This window comes from Mus pahari, chromosome 21, assembly GCF_900095145.1.
Source record: "Mus pahari chromosome 21, PAHARI_EIJ_v1.1, whole genome shotgun sequence".
In the NCBI taxonomy this organism is placed as follows: Eukaryota; Metazoa; Chordata; class Mammalia; order Rodentia; family Muridae; genus Mus; species Mus pahari.
The window spans coordinates 49965168-49990415 of record NC_034610.1 but is presented as its reverse complement, the minus strand read 5'-3'; the positions used below and the strand labels follow the sequence as shown (position 1 = coordinate 49990415).

The 25248-nt window shown below is 37.6% G+C and overlaps 1 protein-coding gene across 1 annotated transcript in view; it reads left to right on the top strand.

Moving 5' to 3' along the window:
* Nucleotides 1-25248, top strand: part of Lama2 (laminin subunit alpha 2) — a 454349-nt gene that overhangs the window by 119699 nt on the left and 309402 nt on the right. The window contains exons 11-12 of the mRNA XM_029532909.1: nt 8913-9053; nt 12069-12242. Coding sequence (XP_029388769.1) covers nt 8913-9053; nt 12069-12242 — 315 coding nt within the window. The remainder of the gene's footprint in view (nt 1-8912; nt 9054-12068; nt 12243-25248) is intronic.

The window sequence follows — 25248 nt, the reverse complement described above, 5'->3', positions numbered from 1 at the left end:
GTGCTTTAAACTTCAGTAATGTTCTTTTACTAATGTGGGTACCCTTGCATTTGGGGCATAGATGTTCAGAACTGAGACACCATCATGGTGGATTCTTCCTTTGATGAGTCTAAAATGTCTTTCCCATTTATTTTGATTAATTTTATTAAAATTCTATTTTATTACGTATTAGAATTGCGATTCCAGCTTGCTTCTTGGGTCCATATGTTTGGGATATATTTTTTGAGCCCTTTACTCTGAGGTAATGTGTATTTTTATTATTGAGGTGTGTATCTTGTATGTGCAGAATGATCAATCTTGTTTTCACATCCATTCTGTTAGCCTGAGTATTTTTATTGGGGAGTTGAGTCCATTAATGTTTATAAATTTTAAAGACTAATGATTGCTAATTCATGTATTTTGTTATTATTGATTTTTGTGTGTGTTTGTGTGTGTGTGTGTGTGTGTGTGTGTGTGTTTTGGTGTGTGTTTGTGTTTCCCTTCCTTTGGTTTTGCAGGTGTGGGGTTATTTATTTCCTGTGTTTTCTTGTTTTCTTGGAGGTAGCTAAGTTCCTTTGCTTGGAGCTTTTTGTTTTCATTGTTGCTTTGGTTTTTTTGGGTTTTTTGTTTGTTTTTTGATTGTTTGTTGTTTTCATGGAATATCTTGCTTTCTCTATCTATGGTGAGTAAGAGTCTTGTTGGGTACAATACCTGAGCTGACATATGTGGTCCTCTTAGAAAAAATAAGGACATCTTCCCAAGCCCTCTGTTGAGAAGTCTGGTGTCATTCAGATAGTTCTGCTTTTATGTGTTACTTAGCCTTTCTCCCTTAAGGCTTTTAGTTTATCTATCTATCTATCTATCTATCTATCTATTTTCTTTTTCTTTCTTTCTTTTTTTTTTTGTTTTTTGTTTTTTGTTTTTGGTTTTTTTCGAGACAGGGTTTCTCTGTATAGCCCTGGCTATCCTTGAACTCACTTTGTAGACCAGGCTGGCCTCGAAATCAGAAATCCTCCTGCCTCTGCTTCCCAAGTGCTGGAATTTAAGGTGTGTGCCACCACACCCGGCGGTATTTTTTCTTTGTCCTGTATATTCAGTGTTTTGATTATTCTGTGGCAGGTGTATTTTTATTTTCTGATCTAAGCCCTTTAGTGTTCTCTAAGCTTCTTGTATTTTTATAAGATTTTTCTTTCTTTAGATTAGGGAAATTTTCTTTTATGATTTTAATGAAAATATGTTCTAGTTCTTTGAACTGGGAATAATCTTCTATTCCTATTACTATTAGGTTTAGTCACTTCATAGTATCCTAATTTTCCTGGATGTTTGCATTTGAAACTTTTTAGATTCATCATTTTCTTTAATCAATGGATCAATTTCTTCTATCATATATTCTCTGACTGAGATTCTCTCTTTCATCTCTCTATTCTGTTAGTGAAATTAGCATCTGCAGTTTCTCTTACCTATATTTTCCATGTCTGGAGTTTTCTTAGTTTGTGTTATCTTTATTGCTTATATTTTTCAATTCCTGATAAGTTTTATTCATTTCCTACAGCTGTTTGATTGTGTTTTTCTCTATTTCTTTATGGGATTTATTCATTTCCTCTTTAAAGGACCTATCATCTTCATAAGATTGAATTTAGAGTCATTTTCTCATGCTCCAGCTATGTTAGGATATCCAGGACTCGGTTTAGTAAGGTCGCCAGGTGCTGGTGGTGCCTGACTCTTGTGTTCTTATGCTGGCTGTTAGCTATCTGGTTGTCCTTGGTGTTGGCAGTCCTGGCAATCACTGATGTCAGCGGGCCTCTGGTAGTCACAGATGGCAGATGACAGCAGGCCTCTGGGAATAGAGGAAGAGATGTAGCCCAAGCTATGGGAGGCACAGAGGACCTCGGATGCTATTTGAATTGTTGTTGGGTAAAATATGTTTGTTTTTTTTTTACTACTTTAACTAGTATATAGCTAGTCTTTTAAATAACATTAAATAAAACTTAGCTTGTGAGAAGTGAAAACACTCTCATTTCTTTTCATCTTTTCCTAGACAACAACTTATTATGTAACTTAGGATCTGTGTGTTTAAAGAGTATGCAATCAGCAAACACTACTAATTAATTATCCTTCCATGTGTTGATATATTTTAATACTAAGGTCCATTAAAACACCGGGCTTCATGAAAAAAAAAAAAAAACTATAATTGAGTACATAGGCCTCAAAAGCTGAGCGTGACTACAAAATTGCTGAAGCAATGATCATTTCTAAATAAATAACTTAAATGTCACCATAGATGTTCTCAGTAACTTTGTCAATAGAATTCCCAGTTGACTAACAATTGCAGTTAAACACACAGTGCTGAAGTTGTACCTAATTTATTAGGAGGCAGCTTCATGGGAATGAAACAGGAAAGCTATTGTGACTCCATTTCTCCAGAGAGAGGCTGCACTGAGGAAGCTATTGCAAAAAGAAAATTGATGTCAGTCCAGCGGCCTCTGATCTGAAGAAATAAAAAAAAAAAAAAAAAAAAAAAAAAAAAAGGGAAGCTACCTAATAAGGCTTTTCAAATTGTGGCAAAAATTTGTGGCAAAAATAGCACTGAAGAAATAAACGTCAGCCACTAGGAGAGTTTTGTAGGCTAGATCACAGTGTTGTTTAATTAAGCGTTTGACTATGTACGGCCAATGGAAATATCTGACCAAACAAATAACCGTTCCTCAGGAGATAGGTTTCGTTCTGGGGGGACAAAACCATCAGTTTTACATGTCCAATCAGTGTGTTTCTGCCGTCCATGTATACATACAGTCTATCTGAAGGTTTAAGGTTTCGCAATTAAGATTATGATGGTACTGTGGCCAAGCAGACCCCTGAGGGTCATGATAATGAAAAATAGTTTGTATACATTGAGAACATGAGCTTCAAACAAAGTGACCATTTTAATAACACAATATGGAAGAATGTATTATATGGATTATTTACAATGGGAAAAGAATAGTCTATGAGTGGTTAACATTTAAAGTTAGTGTATGCAATTAGAATAACCTAGAAACATACAGTGAGAATGTATTAGGAACTTCTATAATGAAAATATTAAATCTCTGAACTGTGTCATTTCATCTTCTTCAGTGTGAGAACTGTCATTAAATATATAATTTGGGAAAAGCACGCATGGACTCTAAACACTTAAAGTTTTCAAGTGAACTGGCGAGAGCTTCCCATTGGAAATGCTGAGGGTTTTAACACAATACACTCTGATTAAGATGAAATTAAGAGCATTTAATATTTTTAAAACATCAAATTATGTTAGAAACTTTTAAAAAGGTAACAGCCCAAAGGAGCAATAGAACAAAAAGAAGGAAAAATATCATAGTAATTAAAATAGTAGTTGTCATAGTCCTCAGATGTGCAGCTTTCTACTCTCTAGCTTGCTCGCACCAGAGAAGCTCAGCTGTGACTCAATGAATGAGTTACAGAAAAAATTGCTGTGCAGGACATTTATGGACAATTTAGTATTTGTATCAAAGGAAATTAAGTTACGCAAAGAGCTCACCTGTAGAACAGAACCTTTAGAACAGGTTCATTTTCTTTCTAGGAGTCAAAACATGCGAGTTCCAGATCTCGGGTATCAGAGAAGATCTTCCTGTGTTAACTGGCAATATGATAAGGGGGATATAAGACTAAGAGACAGAATGTTGACTCACAGGTTCAAAACAAAACCATAGGCATAATGCCCTAAACCTGCAGAAAGAGTGAGACACAGGCCTCCAATATCATATTTTAGTATGAAGGTACAAATTATATAGATGATTATATAGCATACCCTGTAGAACTTAGAGATCCTTTGGCACTGTTAAGACATACATAAAGCTCCCAGAATCCACTTCTGTGTTTGAATTACGTTATTTTTTGTGGCATGGAATGCATATGTCATGCCACAATGTTCTTTAGTAATCACTTCAGAACCAATATTTTTAAAGAAACGTTTTTTGGCATAATGTACTAGATGTTTTGTCATTCATACTTCTTCCTGAGTGGATTTGGTAAAGGGAGGAGAACCTACCTAATAAACTTAGAAATTACAGAGTTTTAATAAACTAAACTAAACAAAACTGAATTTCTCCCATTCTGCCTTTTTTACCAAATTTAAAAGGCCCAGTAAGTAGTAGTATTAGATATTTTTTTCTGGCTACCATGACCAAATAAGCAATATGAAGCAACTTGAGGGAGGAAGGGAGGGAGGGAAGGAGGGAGGGAGGGAAGGAGGGAGGGAGGGAGGAAGGGAGGGCTGGGCAGATGGACGGACGGACAGAGGGCGGGCTTACTGTGACTTAACAAGTCTAAAAGTTCAAGGAGAGTCAGTCCTTCATGGTGTGGGTATAACAGAAGGATAAGGTGGCTACAATCAGGTTAACAGGATGAACAGGATGAGAGCTACATGATCAGACCTCAGAGAACGATCCTGGTGGTTCATTTATTCCAGCCGGCTCTATCTCCCTATGGTTCTACAAGCTTCTAGAATAGTACTTTCCTATAAAAAAGCAGGAGATAAGTGATTGGATCTATAGGTGCATTTCACATTCAAGGTATAACAGTAACCAGAAGGATGCAAACCTAAGTAGGTCCTATATTTGATATCCTATTTAGCTGTGTGCTAATGTGTCTCTGGTAGAACCTGATGGTGAGTTTTAGATGTGCTTCAGAACATTAACATGAAATATACTTGTAAAGATGGCTCTATGAATCAGGTCAGTTTTAGATTAGAATTACTGAAAACAGAAGTTTTTTCACAGTACATGAAAAACAAAGTGTAGGATATTATCAATCATCTTTCAGCAGAAGCTTGCAAAATGCTAAATCTCCTACCGTTTGTGACAAGGAGGCAGTGTTGCCAACTAAGAGGCTCATTCAAGTCCTGTGTTCAGGGACTTGTCAAAGAGATAGTTAGGTCAATACTGAGATCTCATGTGGAAAACATTGACTTGGTCAGTAGTATTCACAGAGTCTCAACTGGCACAGAATGGCTCTGAAGCCGCCAGATGAGCAGGGTAAGACATTCACCAGAGTGTTAATACAAAATAGGTAACGAGAATGTATGCCCCACATATACAAAGTCAGTCTATCAGGCTATTTTACTGATCTTTTGCTTTATTCCCTGTAACACAGCATTTCTCACCCTGTGGGTCTTACCCATTTGGCAAACCCCTCTCCCCTAAAATATTTACGTTTTGTTTCATAACAGTAGCAAAGGTATCGTTATCAAGTAGGTACAAAATAGTTTTATGGTAAGGGGGTCATGATAACACGAGGGACTGTATTAAAGGTGCAGCCTTAGAAAGCTGAGAACCACTGGTCTAACATACATTCATTGTGAGAAGATAGGTAAGAGCATCCGTAGCTGTTGAGTTAACTCATTTCTGTGCAGTGATCTTAGTGAAAGATCTCTGTGTCCCTCTCTCCCACTTCTTCTCGGCATTTACCTGCCTTTGTCAACTCAAGGGCCTCAAATGTAGTTCTGAGTTTAGTCTCCTGCTTAGCGCTCATTCATTACCTTCCATTGCCTAAGAGAAGAGGTCCTGTCTCTTAAGACAGCCTTAAATGTCCATTATTTAAGAGTAGGGCCTTTGATTTTACATGCCAAATGAAATTCCTAATGCACATGCCAGTAAGATTCTGCTGAAGGGACCCTGATATTGCGGCCTCTTGTGAGGCTATGCCAGTGCCTGGCAAACACCGAAGTGGATGCTNACAGNNAGCTATTGGATGGAACACAGGGNCCCCAATGGAGGAGCTAGAGAAAGTACCCAAGGANCNGAAGGGGNCTGCAACCCTNTAGGTGGAACAACAATATGAACTAACCAGTACCCCCTGAGCTTGTGTCTCTAGCTGCATATGTAGCAGAAGATGGTCTAATCGGCCATCATTGGGAAGAGAGCCCCCTTGGTCTTGCAAACTTTATATGACCCAACACAAGGGAAGGCCTGGGCCAAGTAGTACGAGTTGGTGGGTAGGGGAGCAGGGGCGGGGGGGGGTATAGGGAACTTTCGGAATAGCATTTGAAATATAAATAAAGAAAATAAAAAAAAAATTATTCTTCAAAAAATAAATAAATAAATAAATAAAAATAAAAGAAATTCCTAGCACATAGGTGGTTTTCATTATGTTTATTTTGGAAGGATAAGTGACAAATGAAGCTTGCCTCATATTAAATACTTTCCCTATCTTTGCTAAAATGCATGTCTTTCTATCTTACCGATCAAGTAGAATTTTTTTAAACTATGCCTCAAAGTTTATTTGAAATCCTTTTCCATCCTAAAGACTCATAAAACCTCCACAGGAAGAACCTGTACCTCATTACGTGTGTTCCCATACACTAATTTGCTTCTGAGATGCACTGACTATTTTCCACCTTTAGTAAAGTTGATGTCAGGCATATCCTTTTATCTAGACAGACACTAGGTTTTAAGGACAGAGACCAGGACTCTGCCCTCATCTTTACAGTACCCAGGATTCCCACTCTAATGTGCTGCTTCGGGTTATAAGATTAAATTGAGTATGCGGTGATTTGTTCATAATTTTTCTCAAGGTCACATAGCAAGGTAAACTGGAGCAAAGGAATATGTAGCCAATGTCTAAAATGGTCTAATTGTTTATCTCTGTCTGGATCTCAGGAAAGTGGCATTATTTGCTTTCAAATTAGAGTAAATGAAAAGTAGACAGGACTGAGCACAGAAGAACATGGTGTTCAGAACAGCTGTACTGTGTCCTCAACGGAAAAGTCTAAATTATAATTATAGGCGTGTTTCATCTTTTCTGCCTGTGTGCGCTTTTGAAGATGCTCTTCACGCCACTGCTTTGGAGATTTCCTTGTCCCAGGGGGTCTGAGAGGGGATTGATTACCCTTGCTGATTTCTACTGTCTCAAAATATTTGGAATCAGCCTAGAAATTTTAAAACTGGTGAAACTTTTAGTAATCACACTTCATTACTATACATATCAAAATACTAAAAATTAAGATATGAAATAACACTATAAGCATGCCACCTGGTAGAGGCCCCCAGATATGTACAGTGAGTTGGGGCTTTAAGTGGGTCCCAGACATGAAGAAACAAAAATTGAGGTTTTAGTAAATTTTTTTCAAAACTAAGGAGAACCTCTTTTCTTGTTCTTGCAAGTTTCCTCTTATTGGGGACCATTTTCTGTTTTCTGTTTTTCTATATTTTACCAACCCTTCTTTCAATCTTGGCTTACTCAAGTACATTTGTGTATGTGTATGAATGTTTGTCTCTGTGTATATTTGTGTGGAAGCCGGACAAGGCCATGCTGCATGTGTTTCTCTATCACACTCCACCTTCATATTTTGAGACTGGCTCTTTCACTGAAATTGGAGCTTGCCAATTCAGCTTGGATTAGGTAGACAGGAAGCCCTGGGGAATTGCTGACTATGGCTCCCCAGTGGTGGGATTACCATATTATGTACCCAGAATCCTACTGTTTTGCTTATTCTTTTGTTATTGTTGTTTCTCTGTTTATTAACTTGGATGTTGGTGCTAAAACTCCTGTCTTTCTTCATTCCTAGGCAGCAAGCATTTTGCTGCTGGACCATATCCTTACCCCTTCAAATGTTTTTAATAAGTATCTACTGTGCACATATAATACTTTGGTATTATAAAACCACTACCATGGAGCAATTTGTTTAATCTTAATAAAATTGTATAAAACCAGTACTCAACATTTTCTAGGAACCTGTTATTTTCTGGGAATATATGCACATGAGGGTTTCTACCTCTGACTAAATATTACATGTGCTGGGAGAGAATAATCTTTGTATGTCAGGATATAGTTTTGAGCTTATAATAAAGGAATGCTTCTAAGGTGATAGGAAGAGCTGGGAAACAAGTTAGCTCCTGAAAGAAAGGGAATGCTGCACAGTGAGGTAGAAGAAGAATGCAAGGAAGAGGGTGTGAGGAATCGAACATGCCTAGGATGCTAGACATCTATTTTCAGGAGAGAGAAGCCTTCATATGGAGGTATTGGTCAGGATTTACCACTTCTTGGAGAGATTACACCCTGCCCAGACTTTCATTTATAGTCAGCTTTCATTCCTCTGGACACGTATCATAGCTTCACCTATAAGCAAATATGTTTTCCATGTACTAGGATGAGGATTAATGAAAGTAATCTGGAGAACGGGCAGCAAGCAAGAATATCTTTCCATAAGATTACTATATAGAATATCTTTCCATAAGATTACTGTATAGATAACCTACTATATAGAATATCTTTCCATAAGATTACTATATAGATAACCCACTATAGAATATCTTTCCATAAGATTACTATATAGATACCCCACTATATAGAATATTCTTCCATAAGATTACTATATAGATAACCCACTAGGCAAGTGTGCAAGTGAATTGAAAGAAATTAATCTGGGAAAACATTTCCCTCTTTTCTATTTATTAAGATCAGGAATATGCTGTGCATATTTGCCCTGAATTTCCCACATCTCAACTTTCTATGCTTGGCCTCAAATCCATGTATTTTAACCTGTAGTATTTTGTATAATATAAATGTTTTAAGCTCATTGCATATTTGAAGGTAAAGTTGCTTCCTAACACAGATTGCTTAGGCTAATACTGCCCAACCTTTCAATAGATGAACACTGTTTTTGATTTATGATAGTTTTTAATCTATACTCCTAATACAGATCAAAATAAGAAGTTTGAGTATATTGCTTAGCACTCGGTAAACCCCACCATACACATGGGCTGTAATGTTAGAACAATGGATCATAACAGGAAACCTGAGAGCTGCTGTCTACACTTACACACGGTGCTTTAGAAATGGATGGAAATGTAGTTATACTTTCTTTCTGCAGGCACAGATCCCAGTCTTCCCTTGAAGGGTGCCTCCGTTGCTAACACAGCTCTCTATGTTTTCAGGAGAATGTTGAAGGTGAAGACTGCAGCCGTTGCAAATCTGGTTTCTTCAACTTGCAAGAAGATAATCAGAAAGGCTGTGAGGAGTGTTTCTGCTCAGGGGTATCAAACAGATGCCAGAGTTCCTACTGGACCTACGGGAATGTAAGGATGCTCATTGCCCCGACACCCTGCCCTGTGTGTGCCTCCCTTTCTCTGTTACTCTTGTTCTCTTATAGGAAATTGAAAAAACAAACAAACAAAACCCACAGAGCAACCCTAGATACAACTTAAACTTGAATAAAATGAAGGTGCATAGAATTTCATTCCAATGCTATTTCTGTATTTTTGGCTCCAAGCCTTTCATATTTTATATGTAGCCGAGAGAGATAACTTAGAGCTTAATGCTCTTGAAGAGGACTCGAATTTGCTTCCTATTTCCCACAACAGATGGCTCACAGTTACATGTAACTCTGGCTCCAGGGGATCTTACACCCTCTTTTGGCTTCTGTGGGCTCCCCTACTGATATGCATTTACCTTACCCACATGTGTGTATGTGTTCCTTCAAGAGTGCACACACAAACACATCTAAAATCATCTTTATTAAAATATTGTCTTAAATGTATAGCTTGAGTCCTCTCTGAAGTTGATATAACTGTTAAGTCCCAAAAGTGAAAATATAATAAAAATTGTGTTGCTTTCACCCTAAGCACAAGAGGTATGAGAAGAAATGTTAAGAGCACCATAGTAAATATTGCAGTTCCATTCACCAACACAATCCATGTGTCACTTAAGAAAAACCTGACTTATTAGTTCTTCAGCGATAACTTAGAGTATCTTTCTCAAAATAAACATGTCTTATATCTTTATTCACATTGCCCACTGTGCTTCCCTTGGCCTGCCTGTGGAGGGCCATCTCTTCCCCAGGAGAAAACATGAGTAGTAAATGAGATCTGGGAATTGCCTTTTTTTACATTGGCTGGGCTATGAGTGCAGAGCATAGAGGATTCAGGCTGGAAAGGGACCTTCAGGGTGGGTGAGGAAGTAAATTTCAAGACAAAAGCCTCTGAGACACTTGGTGTCCCACCTGGATAGCTATTAATAGATTATGAACAGCAGAGCCACATATAGTCATGTTCTACAGACTGCTATTCTGAAAAACTATCTCCTAAACACTTCTTTCTCCCAGCTTTGGTCTGCCAATGAATCCAGAACACCATCATCTAATATGGATCTGTTTATATTGCTCATACGTCAAGTTTGAAATAAGTAGTTTCTGAATGTACTCTTATGTCTGTATACTTATCCAAAGTATTGATTTCAAGCCTCAAGGAAATAATAATGAATGGGCTCAAATTCTAATCTTACAGAATCATGCATAACATCTCTGACCATGGCACCAATAGATTTAAGTTTCATGGACAGGGATTAGGTACAAAGCCTTGTCTCAGAACACACAAAGACAGCTAAAGTCTAAACGGGAACCAAAGGTCAGAATTTACTATTGTCTACTTAGCCAATGGCCTTTGACCTGGTTTGAAATTTTCTTCTGACCAAAGCAGTCTTCACTGTCCCAAAGCTTTTAAAATGAACAAAAATCAAATAATCTCTACATAAAAAGAAAATTAAAATTATATTTATTATATACATTGTTAGCTTATTACTGTGATTGCTATCGCTTGTAACATAAATTATGTCGCAGGCAGTAAAATTCTGAAGCTGGCTGCCCCTGTGGTGAATAACCATGGTTATCAGCTTGTAGTCTGGGTAGAGGAGTCCTCTCAATCTATGCAATGACATCTGGATCAGAAGGACTCTCATTTAATCAATGGTTTATTCTATTCATGGAAGAAAATTTTGAATAGACTATTGGGAGATGGTAGGAACACTGGGTGTGGGGCCTGGTCAGAGGAAGTAAGGCATGGTGGGGCAAGTTTTGGGAGCAGACATCATGCCATGGACTCTTTCTCTTTATGCCCTGCCCACTGGCTGTCGTGAGTTAAATGGTTCTTCTCTACTACAATCTGCCCACTGTGATAGACAAATCTGGAAAATGGAAAAAAATAAATAAATTCTTCCCCTCTTAAGTTGTTGATGTTGGATGTTTGGTCACAGAGATGATAAAACTAATACAAGCCTGGTATCTCCTAGCCTTCCAGTTCAGCAAACAGTCTTGTTTATACAAGATGGTTTCAGTTGGAAGAGGGAGCGTATACTTGACCTTGACTGAGGTATAATGCTGTAAAACAAATCATTACTCATCTTTTATTCCTCCTTTAAAATGATTCCTTTCTGGGCCTGGCTATGAGTCCCTAGAGTACTGCTGATCCTATGGCAAAGAATGTGTACAGTTTTGGGAGACGTTGTCATAGCAACATTATTGTGGATTCAGATGACCTGGAGCCTCAAAACAGAAAATTCATAAAATAGGAAGAAAGGAAATATTGAATGAAAGGAACCTTTTAGGTCCTGCATGTATGATTTCCTTTGTCTTCTGCCTTATGAATGCATAGGCAACACTTATGAGATATTACGTTTAGTAAGACAGTAAGAAATACTACTGAAATGAAAAATGTGAAATTCTAAGTCAAATTATTTGATATATTATACAACATTATAACACATGATATAAATTAAAGTGGATTTCTATTTTTGGTTCAGTTAGCAAAGGGGCCCGAGTTTAAACTGCTAGCACTCACATAAATTGCTAGTGCAGTGGGACATCAATAATCCTAGCAGTGGCAGACTGAGATGGGTGAATCCCCAGGCTTAAATGCAGTCTCCTTACATCAGCACCAGGGTAAGCAAGAGACCATGTCTCAAACACTGCCAAGTACAGCGCAATGAGGAACACACACACACATTCACACTCACACTCATGCGCACACAAATAATGCTTGGAATCACAGTTTTAGGAAACAGTAAACTGATCATGATATAGTTCTATTAAGATTCTCAAAAACTTCAATAAAATAAACAATGGATTCTATGTGAATATACATGGTAATAATGATGATATACATAATATACATATCTCCTATGTTTACAGTGTCAGTAGCTTTTCCCTACTTGTAGTCAAAAACCCCAATCACTATGCCAGAGAGAATAAAAGCTGCTGCTGTTTCTTGTTTGTGTGTTTATTTGTGTTTTGTAACTGATGAGCTTGTATTTTCTTTCAGATTCAAGACATGCATGGTTGGTATCTCACAGACCTCTCTGGCCGCATTCAGATGGCTCCCCAGCTTGATAACCCTGACTCACCTCAACAGATCAGCATCAGTAACTCCGAGGCCCGGCGGTCCCTGCCAGATGGTTACTACTGGAGTGCACCAGCTCCATATCTGGGAAACAAGGTAAGTCCATTTTTGACACTCTTCTTGCAACTATATTTTAACTGACCTATCTAGAAAGTGAGTTTATTTAATAATTTTAAATGAAAATCTAACACACACTGAATTAAATTTACAGAAGCAACTAAATGAGATCAAGTTGGGCATTCTCTATGTGGCAAGTCTGATGTCATAGGAGATATCAAAGGCCTATGGCATTCTTAGATTTTCATTTAAATTCCAGGTAAATTTTTGAGTGAGTAAGTATTAATATTTTTGAAAAACATATTTTAGACATTGGAGGAAGCCATGACATGTTTATTTAAGTATAACTATTTTTTTACAGTAGTCTAAGATAGCTTTTTTTTTAAAATAAAGTTTTCCTTGTCTGTCTCAATTTTAATTCAAAAGTGAGAGGCCAAGTAGTTGCCTTTACCCTTCCATCTAATATTCATGTTAACTGGACAAACTGATTTATTATGTATCTATTTTAATATTACTCTGAGGTACATGCAAACTACATGTTTTATAGAAGTTGGAGACAGAAGTACCTATCTATAAGAAGATAGAACTTGCCATATTAAAACCACATGCTATCTTCAAGCAGACTTACAAGTAAAATACACACAGAGATAAATAAGGAGACTGACCTTGAAAATTTACTGTGTGTGTGTGTGTGTGTGTGTGTGTGTGTGTGTTTGTGTGTGTGTAAAGCTTTTCCTATTGGACATTAATTCTCTCTAGATGTATTTCTTGAAGTTTAGAATTCTGTTTTCTTTTGCCAAACCATTTTATAAAAACTAAATTTAAGAATTTTGTGAATATTTTTCTTGTAATGAAAATGAATACCGTCATGGATTAAGTTACCTCATTCATTACACCAGAAGCTGGTGATGGGATAACATTATCACCTGTCCTCTCTAATAACCTATTGTTAATACCAAAAAAAAACCTTCATTGATTAAGTAAACAAACGTATACTTACAATTATTGACTGTATTGTATAATATGTGAGCAATAGGAACAGAAATAATAGTGACTCATGTACTGCTCCGTGAATGGGAATTGGAAATTTAGTTGATTGAAACATTTCTACTTATAGCCAGGCTCTCTTATTTTTAACAGGCTTCTAAATACTACTGTGAAAAAATGTGGGAAGGAATAAAGTAGGTTTTCAGTGAGCATGTATTTTAAAAGAGACAGCATATGTTGCATAAAATTCAATAGCTGTGATAAAATATAATTAAACTTTTATTTGCTAGGCCTTTTATCACTTGAAGTCATTTTATCCTGTTTAGAAATCTCCTATATTCCTGACAAGAACAAAACAGCATGCAGCTTGAGTTTCTTCTGCTTAACATTGCCAAAAAGTAAAAATAGAAATAAACTTCTTCTTACTCCCAAAAGGAGCTTCGGGAAGAAATTTGGGTCAAAATCAGAGGAGGTTCAGATCTATCTTCCCTCCCTCCCTCTCTCCCTCCCTCCCTCCCCTCTCTCTTTCTCTCTCTCTCTCTCTCTCTCTCTCTCTCTCTCTCNCTCCCTCTCTCCCTCCCTCCCTCCCCTCTCTCTTTCTCTCTCTCTCTCTCTCTCTCTCTCTCTCTCTCTCTCTCCCTCCCTCTCCCTCTCTCTCTCTCATACTGTATTAAAATTTATTTAATTAAAGGCGGCTACGAATAGAAATTACCATTATCATATTTTCAATTATTACTTTTTTTGGTCATATGCCTTTTCTTTCTGTTGGCTGAAACTCAAACCAACAAATGGGATATTAAATAACAGCAGAGCAAAGAATTTGGACATCCTGTTCATAGTGGTTGGATCCCAAAGATAACTTCGCGCCTCTGGCTGAACTGTTTCTTCTAACCACCCACAATGAAACACTTCATATTCCACAGCAGATCTTTCTTACTCCACAAAGCCCTGCCTGCTTCTGTCCCAATTTCCATTCAGTGAGCAAAACGATGGTAACGGAGTGTGCAAATTGTTTGACTATGGCACGCATTTTCTGGTGTACCGTGGAAGCCCTCAGTGGATTGCTGTCAGCTTCCTCAGTATGAATGAAACAATTTGCCTTAATAACTGAACCATATAAATTTTTGATACTACAATAATACTGCCAGCTCTCAGAAATTACCACAGTACATCTTAACTGTCATGTCACATCACGTAAATTATAGTCATGATGACACACTTAGCTTGCTTGATTTAATATCTTGCTAAGGAAATGGAAAATTGTAGGTCCTTGTTTGTAAATTCAATAAAGCCACTTTTCTAAATAGTCGAGGCTAAATTTTCTTTGCCAGTAATTGCCATTTGAATAAGAGCCACTGCCAGAATCTGATAAGGATACTGCATCATGATTTTCTTTCACATCTGCTTAACTCTGAGTTTTATTGATAGGCCGTGAGCATGCTCCCCTCTACTGTTTTTAGGGTTGATTCATGGGGTAAAGATTTATTTATGAGATATAATCCTGTTTTCTTAAACGTGCATGGAACAGATTCAGGAATGTTTTCTTGTCTGTGTAGTTATACGGCTGCTTGAAATAGAAGGGAGAGACACTGGGCAACTGCTCCCATAATAATGACAGCTCTTCCCTCACCTCTTAGGATCCTAACCTCATATTATACAAGAGCCCCTTCCTGGGACACACTATGATAGGACACAGGTCATCCTTTTTGTCATTAAACTCCAGAGCACAAGACAATTTAATGAAGAATACATTTTATCCTGTGACGCAATACTACTCTGTGGAAAGTAAGCCGTATATAAGGGGCTGTAGGACTATGTAAGGATAACCCATTGATGTGTCCACCAATAAAATGTGACCAACTCAACTATGAATTAATTCCTCAATAGTAATGATAACATGAACTTTTTTTTCTCCTCCATGAGCAGATAGCAGGCACCACTTGTGGGTTTTGTTTGTCTGTTTTGTTTTGTTTTTATGTAATTTCCCCATCTAATTCTCCAGTGTTAAGTCAGCTACCCAGTGGGTTGCAGTGGATTCTGTTTTTATTTTCATATCCTGGGCAAATGGTTTTAGGATATTTGTGGAAGATTGGTTGGAAACAGACAGGCAAGGAGGGAGTCCGAGGACAGAGAACCCTTACAGCAGCTGCTGTTCAGAAACAGTTTGGGAACTTCAGAGTTAGCCTAATTTACTGCTTTGGTAAACTCAAGACAGCTGGAACTTGCTTAGAGTTCCCTCTAGAAGACTGAAATAGTTGGTGCAGCATCCAGAAGTGGTTCTCTTTGTCCGTGAAATTCATTGAGAACTGGCTTCAGCAAATGCCTGGTTTTATTCTTACTCTGCTGTTAAGGTTTGAAGTTATGTCTCTGAACATTATTGAATTAAACAAAAATAATTCTTATTTTCTGCACCATCTATATCTGTGGCTAGCTTAGAGAAACATTTAAGTTGTTTCAGATGCTCATAATGCCTGCAACTAGGCATTAAGACCCTCTTGATGAAAGCCATTCCATGGAGGAACTTCTGTACATGGAAAAGTTCCTTTGTTGAGTTTGTTTGGAGAGACCACATCGTGTCTGTATCGGAAGAAAGTAGATGCTGTAGTCACTCAGAGAGCAATAATCTTATTACATAAAAAGGCCCCAGAAAACACCTGGATTAATGGTACAGGCTTAAACAAGAAGCAAAACATAATTATTTTGATTAGGCTGTTGACCTCCAAGTGAGAGTTTGTGGGGGAGTTGAAAGCCATTTTTAGGGTTATATATTTAAAAAAAAGATAAAATGACAACATTCATAATTCTAGATTTCTCAATCAGTAATGATTCAGAATTAAGTGAGACCCAGGAACTGTTTTCTGCCTGGAATAACATATAGAAACCATTATGGATAAGTGAGACAATTAATGTTAAAACATAAAAAAAATTCATTGACTATATTTATTATGCAATCTGATATACAAACGTACCTACCACCAAGAACAGTTCAAGGTCACAAGGAATAGACTCACAGTAAAGATATGTCATCCCTGTACTATTACTTTGACATTTACCTTAATTCTCCTAGAAAATTAGTATAAAAAAAGAGCATTTTTATACTAATAATAACTTAAAATAAATGCTTATGTGTATTTTACTTTCCCTAGTTTATAGTTAAATGAAACAGGCACAAAGATCATATTTATTTTTAAATTAAATGAGGGAATTAAGTTAGGTAAGGAAATCTTCCTAAATATTTACCACCCTTCACAGTTAGGCATTGTTTAGACATTTACTTATTACTTACTTCTTTGAGTCATTGGCTTTCAATCAAAGTACTGAAGCAACATATCCAACAGAAAGCAAATGAGCAGAAATAATAAAGGGATTGTGAAGCCTTAAACCTGTACTCTAAGTTCTTGGGAGACCGAGGCAGGAGGTTTGAGTTTAATTCAGCCTGGGCTATAGGACTCTCTCACAAGCAAAGATAAAAACAGAGATATTAACATATTTGAATATAAATGAAAGCAGTGGAATGCAAATGGCAACTGATGAAATACAGAGCCAAATTTAATATTAGAAGGAATAGATCAAGGGACACAGAAATCCCACTCAGGCCAAGGCAAGGGTTCCTTCTGGCTTGTAGCTGTGCCCTAAGCAAACCCAGCACTCTGGTACCCTATGCACCCCTGCAAAACCCAAAGAAGGATTGACTCCCAGGAGCTCTGACTCTACAGGATATCAGGAGCTTGGTCACACTAGGATTTCAGGATCCCAGAGGCAGCTTAAATCCCAGGCAATCTGAGACACTCAGGATCTCAGGATACCAGAATCACAGAATCTCAGAAACAGCTAGACTCTGAGGAGTTATGACACAATCAGGATCACAGGAAGGACAGGCTCCAGTCAGAGATAGCAAGGGCATGTAGCACTAGAGATAACCAGATGGTAAGAGGCAAGCACGAGAACCTAAGCAACAGAAACCAAGGCTACTTGGCATCACCAGAACCCAGTTCTCTCACTATAGCAAGTCCTGGACACCTCAAAATTCCAGAAAAGCAAGATTCTGATCAGAAATCACATTCCATGATGATGAAAGAAGACTTTAAGAAGGTCATAAATAACTACCTTAAAGAAACACAGGAGAACATAGGTAAAACAAACAGTTGAAGAAATTGAACAAAAGCATCCAGTGTCTAAAAATGGAAATAGAAACAATAAAGAAATCACAAAGGGAATCAACCCTGGAGATAGAAAACCTAGTAAAGATATCAGGAGTCAAAGTTACAAGAGATAAAAGAAAGAATCTCAGGGGCAGAAGATACCATTGATAACATGGAAACAGTAGTCAAAGAAAACTCAAAATGCAAAAAGATCCTAACTCAAAACATCCAGGAAATGCAGAACACAATGAGAACACCCAAACTAAGGATAATAGGTATAGAAGAGAGTGAAGATTCCCAGCTTAAAGGGCCAGTAAATATCTTCAACAAAATTATAAAAGAAAATTTCCCTAACCTAAAGAAAGAGATGCCCATAAGCACACAAGAAGCCTATAGTACTCCAGATAGACTGGACCAGAAAAGAAACTCCTTCTGTCACATAAGAGTCAAAACACCAAATGCAAAAAACAAAGAATACTAAAAGCAGTAAGGAAAAAAGGTCAAGTAACATATAAAGACAGACCTATCAAGTTATACCAGATTTTTCACCAGAGACTCTAAAAGCCAGAAGATCCTGGGCAGATGTCATACAGACCCTAAGAGAACACAAATGCCTGCCTAGGCTACTATACCCAGCAAAACTATCAATTACCATAGATTGGAAAACCAAGATATTCCAAGAAAAACCAAATTTACAAAATTTCTCTCTACAACTCTAGCCCTATAAAGGATAATAGATGGAAAACTCCAACTCAAGGAGTAAAACTACACCCTAGGAAAAGCAAGAAAGGTATCTTCTTTCAACAAACCCAAAAGAAGATTGCCACACAAACATAATTCCAACACTAACAAAAAAAAAAAAAATGACGGAAGCAACAATCATTTTCCTTAATATGTCTTAATGTCAATGAACTCAACTCCCCAATGAAAAGACATAGTCTAACTGACTAGATATATTAAACAGGAACCATCATTTGCAGCATACAGGAAATTCACTTCAGTGACAAAGACAGATGCTACCTCAGAATAAAAGGCTGGAAAAAAATTTCCAAGAAAATGGTCCCAAGAAACAATCTGAAGTAGCCATTCTAATATAGAATAAAATTGACTTTCAACCAAAAGTTATCAAAAAAAGATAAATAAGGATACTTCATACTCCTCAGAGGAAAACTATCATGGTGAACTCTCAATCCTGAAAATTTATGCTGAAAAATCAAGGGTACCCACATTCATAAAATAAACTTTACTAAAGCTCAAAACACATCGTACTGCACACAATTATAGTTGGAGACTTCATTGTCCCACTCTCCGTCAATGGACAGATCAAGGAAACAGAAACTAAACAGAGACACAATGAAACTAACGGAAGTTATGGACCAAATGGATTTAACAGATATCTATAGAACATTTCATCCTAAAACAAAAGAATATACCTTTTTCTCAGCACCTCATAGTATCTTCTCCAAAATAGACCATATAATCGGTCACAAAGCATGGCTTAATAGATACAAGAAGATTGAAATAATCCCATTCATTTTATCAGATCACCAATGACTAAGGCTGGTCTTCAATAACAACAAAAACAACAGAAATCCCACATACACCTGAAAGCTGAACAACATTCTACTCAATGATAACTTGGTCAAAAGAAGGAAAGAAATTAAAGACTTTTTAGAATTTAATGAAAATTAAGACAAAACATAAGCGAACTTATAGGACACAATGAAAGCAGTGATAAGAGGAAAACTCATAACTCTGGGTGCCTCCAAATAGAAACTGGAGAGAGCATACACTAGCAGCTCAACAGCACACATAAAAGCTCTAGAACAAAAGAAAGCAAATACAGCCAAGAGGAGTAAATGGCAGGAAATAATCAANCTCAGGTCTGAAATCAACCAAGTAGAAACAAAAAGAACTATACAAAGAATCAACCAAACCAGGAGCTGGTTCTTTGAGAAAATTAACAAAACAAATAAACCCTTAGCCAGACTAACAAGAGGGCACAAAGACAGAATCCAAATTAACAAATGAAAAAGGAACTATAACAACAGAAACCAAGGAATTTCAAAAAAAATCACCAGATCCTACTATAAAAGCCTATACTCAACCAAATTGGAAAATCGGGATGAAATGGACAAATTTGTTGACAGGTACCATGTACCAAAGTTAAATCAGGATCAGATAAACCATTTAAACATTCCCATAACTCCTAAGATATAGAAGCAGTCATTAAAATTCTCCCAACCAAAAAAATGCCCAGGACCAGATGAGTTTAGTTCAGAATTCTATCAGACCTTTAAAGAAGCCCTAATACCAATACTTTTCAAACTATTCCACAAAATAGAAACAGAAGGAACAATACCCAACTTGTTCTATGATTTTCAATTATGTTCATATCTAAACTACACAGACCAAATGAAGAAAGAGGACTTGAGACCAATTTCCCTTATGAATATGGATACAAAAATACTCAATAAAATCCTCACACATTGAATCCAAGAACACATAAAAACCATCATCTCCTTAGATGCTGAGAAAGCATTTGAGAAAATCCAACATCCCTTCATGGTAAAAGTCTTGGAAAGGTCGGGAAATCAAGGCCCATACCTAAATATAGTAAAAATAATATACAGCAAACCAGTAGCCAACATCAAACTAAATGGGGAAAAACTTGAAGCAATCCCACTAATATCAGGGAGTAGACAAGGCTGCCCACTCCCTCCCTACCTACTCAATATAGTACTCAAAGTCCTTGCCAGAACAACTAGACCAAAAAAGGAGGTCAAAGGGATACAAATCAGAAAGGGAAAAGTCAAAATATCAATATTTGCAGATGATATGACAGTATACTTAAGTGACCCCCAAAAATTCCAGTTAGAGAACACTTAAAGTTGATATAAACATCTTCAGCAAAGTGACTGGCTATAATATTAACTCAAGCAAATCAGTAGCTCTCCTCTACTCAAAGGACAGCCTGAGAAAGAAATTAGGAAAATAACACACTTCACAATAGTCACAAACAATATACAGTACCTTGGTGTGACTCCAACCAAACAAGTGAAAGATCAGTAAGACAAGAACTTCAAGTCTCTGGAGAAAGAAATCAAAGATTTCAGAAGATGGAAAGTTCATGCATGCTCATGGATTGGCAGGATTAATATAGTACAAATGGTTATCATGCCAAAAATAGTCTACAGATTCAATGCAATCCCCATCAAAATTCCAACTCAACGTAGACTTAGAAAGAGCAATATTCAAATTCATTTGGAAGAATAAAAATCCCAGGATAGTGAAAAGTATTCTGAACAATAAAAGAACTTCTGGGGGAATCAGCATCTATGACCTCAAGTTGTATTTCAGAGCAATGGTGATAAAATTAAAAAAAATGCATGGTACTAATACATAGACAAGCAAGTAGATCAATGGAATAGAATTGAAATCCCAGACATGGACCCACACACCTATGTTCACTTGATTTTTGATAAAGGAGCAAAATTCATTGTGCAGAGCTTAAGTTCAAGTCATCAAGAACCTCTACTTAAAACCAGATACACTGAAACTAATGGAAGAGAAAGTGAGGAAGACTTTAACCCCAGCACTCCAGAGGCAGAGGCAGGCGGATTCTGAGTTCGAGGCTAGCCTGGTCTACAAAGTGAGTTCCAGGACAGCCAGGGCTATACAGAGAAACCCTATCTCAAAAAAAAAAAAAAAAAAAAAAAAAAGGAAAGAAAGAAAAAGAAATAAAGAAAGTGAGGAAGAGCTTCAAACCCATAAGCACAGGTGAAATTGTCATGAACAGAGCACCAATGCCTTATGCTCTAAGATCAACAATCTACAAATGAGACCTCATAAAATTGCAAAGCTTCTATAAGTCAAAGGACACTGTCAATAGGACAAAATGGCAACCAGCAGATTGGGAAAAGTTCTTTACCAATCCGACATCCAATAAAGGGCTAATATCCAACACATACAAACAACTCAAGAAGTTAGACTCCAGAGAATCCAATAACCCTATTAAAAATGGTGAACAGAATTTTCAACTGAGGAATGCTGAATGGTGAGAAGCACCTATAGAAATGTTTAACATCCTTTGTCATCAGGGATATGCAAATCAAACAATCCTGAGATTCTAACTCACACCAGTCAGAATGGCAAAGTTGAAAAACTCAGGTGACAGCAGATACTGCCAAGGATACAGAAAAAAAAGAACAATTCTACATTGCTGGTGGGATTGCAAGCTGGTACAACCACTGTGGAAATCTGTCCGTTCATTCCTCATAAAACTGGACATAGTACTACCTGAGGACCCATCTCTACCACTCCAAGATTCTCCAACACTTAACAAGGACACATACTCCACTGTGTTCGTAACAACCTTATTTATAATTTTCTGGAACTCTTAAGAACCCAGATGTCCTTTAACAGAGGGATGGATACAGAAAATGTGATACATTTACACAGTGGAGTACGACTCAGCTATTTAAAACAATGACATCATGAAATTCTTAGGCAAATGGATGGAACTAGATAATGTCATCCAGTGTGAGGTAACCCAATCACAAAAGAACACGCATGGCATGTACTCACTGATAAGTGGATATTAGCCCAAAACCTTGGAATATCCAACATACAATTCAGACCACATGAAGCTGAAGAAGAAGGAAAACCAAAGTGTGGATGCTTCAGTCCTTCTTGGAAAGGGGAAAAAATACTCACGGCAGCAAATAAGGAGAGAAAGTGTGGAGCAGAGGCTGAAGGAAAGGCCATCCAGAGACTGCCCCACCTGGGGATCCATCCCATATACAGTCACCAAACCCAGACACTATTGTGAGTGCCCAGAAGTGCTTGCTGATACACCTGTCTCTGTCTTCTGAGAGGCTCTGACAGAGCCTTACAAATACAGAGGCAGACGCTAGCATCCAACCATTAAACTGAGTATGGGGTCTGCAATGGAGAAGCTGCAGGCAGTACTGAAAGAGCTAAAAGGTTTTGCAGCCCCATAGGAATAACAGCAATGTCAATCAACCAGATCTCCCAGAGCTCTGAGTGACTCTGGAGTGTCCCATGGCTCCAGCTGCATAAGTAGCAGGGAATGGCCTTGTTGGGCATCAGTGGGAGGAGTTTGTCCTATTAAGGTTCCATGCCCCAGTGTAGGGGAATGCCAGAGCAGGAAGGCAGGAGTAGGTGGGTGGATGGGGGTGTACCCTCATAGAAGCTAGGTGATGGTAGATGGGATAGGAGCTTTTGGAAGGGGACACCAGAAAGGTGATAACATTTGAAATAATAAAGAAAATATCCAATAAAAAATTTAAAAAAAGAAGGAATAGAATAAAAAGAATTAAGCAGAAGAGGGACATGACAATTTTCAAAATGTAAAGCAGGAAGTTTATGGTGATTGTGTAATCAGTAAAGTATGTGCTGCACAGACATGAGGACCTGGGTTCAAATCTCCAGCCTCTAAATAAAGGCCATGTGTAGCAGTTCTAGACACTAAACCCAGCAAGTAGGAGGCAAAAATAGATAGGTCTCTGTCCCTCACTTGACAGTTCATCTATCTAAATTAGCATATTCCAGGTTCAGTAAGGGGCCTAGTCTCAAATATATAAAGGTGAAAGCCAACTGAGGAATACATCTGACATGAACTCAGACCTCCACGTGCAGAAACACAAATGTGCACATGCAAATGCATGAGCACACACACACACACACACACACACACACAAGAAATAACAACTAAAATGACTTCAAAATCAAAGAGAAAATATAAGAATTGAATAAAGTCGAAACATCGAAATTTACATATTAAGTTTGAATACCTTGAAAAATAACTAAATGAAATACCGTGAAGTGACTTAGGTATAAAACCTCTTCACTACTTTCAGTCTTATGAAAGTCATGCAATTTTTTGTGGCTTGAAATCTGTGGTCTAAATAAAAGCTTGACCAGGAAGATAAGAACATGAAACTCATTATCTAAAGCCATACATGTAAACAGGGACATGTGGACTTTAGCAATCATTGATGTAAAGGTTCTAAAAGATAATATAACTAAAAGACTAGCCCTTAAATGCCCCCCCCACACACAAACAAAAGTACTTGATTTTTAGACAGATTCCAAATGAATGACAGTAGGATAGAATGTGGCTCTGGAGCCAAGATTTATCTACAGGGGAAAAGAAAAGTTATGGAGTCTTAACTTTCATCATTCATCATTCATTAAAATGAACTTAGGTCAGAAACAAAGATTAAAACTTCATAATCATATTACATACACTCTAGAAAGATAATGCATTGTGATTTCTGCTTTTGACCATGATTGACTAACAGAATCTAGATTTACTTCCTTGGTTTAAGTAACTTAACCAAAATTGAGCCTGAACACTTCATAGGAGTGAACATTGGCTGCTAAGGTAGTGCAGTCAATTGAGAAAGGCAGGTCAAAGAATTCAGGGTTCCCCCAGATTGGTGTCTGGGCCGTAGTTTCTAGTGATCAAAGGAAAATCTCAATAGAGCATGAACATGATAAGCAGAACGGATGGTATTCATGGAGGCCAACTTAGCAAGAGTCTGCTTAGCAGAATGCAAAGGAAGAACAAGCTGCTGAAGGTAGAGTTGAGCCTGAGATCTGCATGTCCACAAGGAGGATCCCAACTGCTAGGTGGCAAATGCATGAGGAAAACTAGCTAAAACTGCGGCAAGAGTCTCCAAAATGTAGTTCTTGGGGAAAAAAAAAATGCTTGGAACAAAGCTTGTTCCCTAAAGTTTACTTGTTTCTCCATGATCCACCTAGAATGCCTACAAAGTGGCAAGGACATCAGGTAAAGCATCAAAGAATGTTTTCTTAGTAGAGGAACGGAATTAACTTCAGACCACAGTTAATCTTCACTCATGCTAACAATTCACAAAAAGGCAAGTCTAGAGAGTAGCTCCTGAAAAGGATTATCATTTTCCAAAAAAAAAAAAAAAATGAACTGCATACCAAAACCAAGTTCAATTCTATTAAAATACAATAAAGTTCAAGACTAGGGAGTCTTAAGTTCACCGTGTCTGGTATCGCATGAGATATTATGAAGAAACGGACCAGATGAATCAACCCCGGGAGCAAAATCAGGTCAGGGAAAGGGACCCTTAAATAGCAGGAAGACGATATTAAGTGATAGAATCAGATTAATTTTTTAAGTGTCTTAGGGTTTTATTGTTGCGAAGAGACACCAGAACCAAGGCAATTTTTACAAATATAACACTTAATTTGGGCTGGCATACAGTTTCAGAGTTTTAGTCCATTGTCATCATGGTGGACTGCATGGCAGTATGTAGACAGACATGATACTGGAGGAGTCAAGAGTTCTACATCTGAATTGACAGGCAGCAGAATGGGACTGTCTTCCACAGGCAGCCTGGAGGAAGCTCTTATTCCATACTGGGGAGCTTGAGCATAGAAGACCTCAATTCCAACTTATACAGTGAGGCACTTTCTCCAACTAAGACACACCTACTCCAATAAGGCCACACCTCCTAGACATTGAAATACGTGAATCTATGGAGGCCAAACTATTCAAAGCACCACAAGAAGAGATCAGATAAGAAGCAGAAGATGGCATGTAATGAGTGATAAAACATGCAGAGAAGACAGAAGACAAGAGACAGCACAGATTCATATCTGGGATGGTCATTTGTCAAGTTGATAAAATAAAGGATCATCAGGGAGGTGCCCATCTGGCAGTGACTCTAGGGATTAGCTTGTTGATGTTAATTATAGAAGTGAAGGGACCTTCCCACTTTCTGAGCAGCACCATTATCTAGCTAGGATCCCAGTTTCATTGACGAAGAACGAGAACCAAGCAACAACATATCCGCATTCATTCATCTCTCTTGGATTCCTGATGATGGATGCTTCAAACTTGGGTACCCATGACT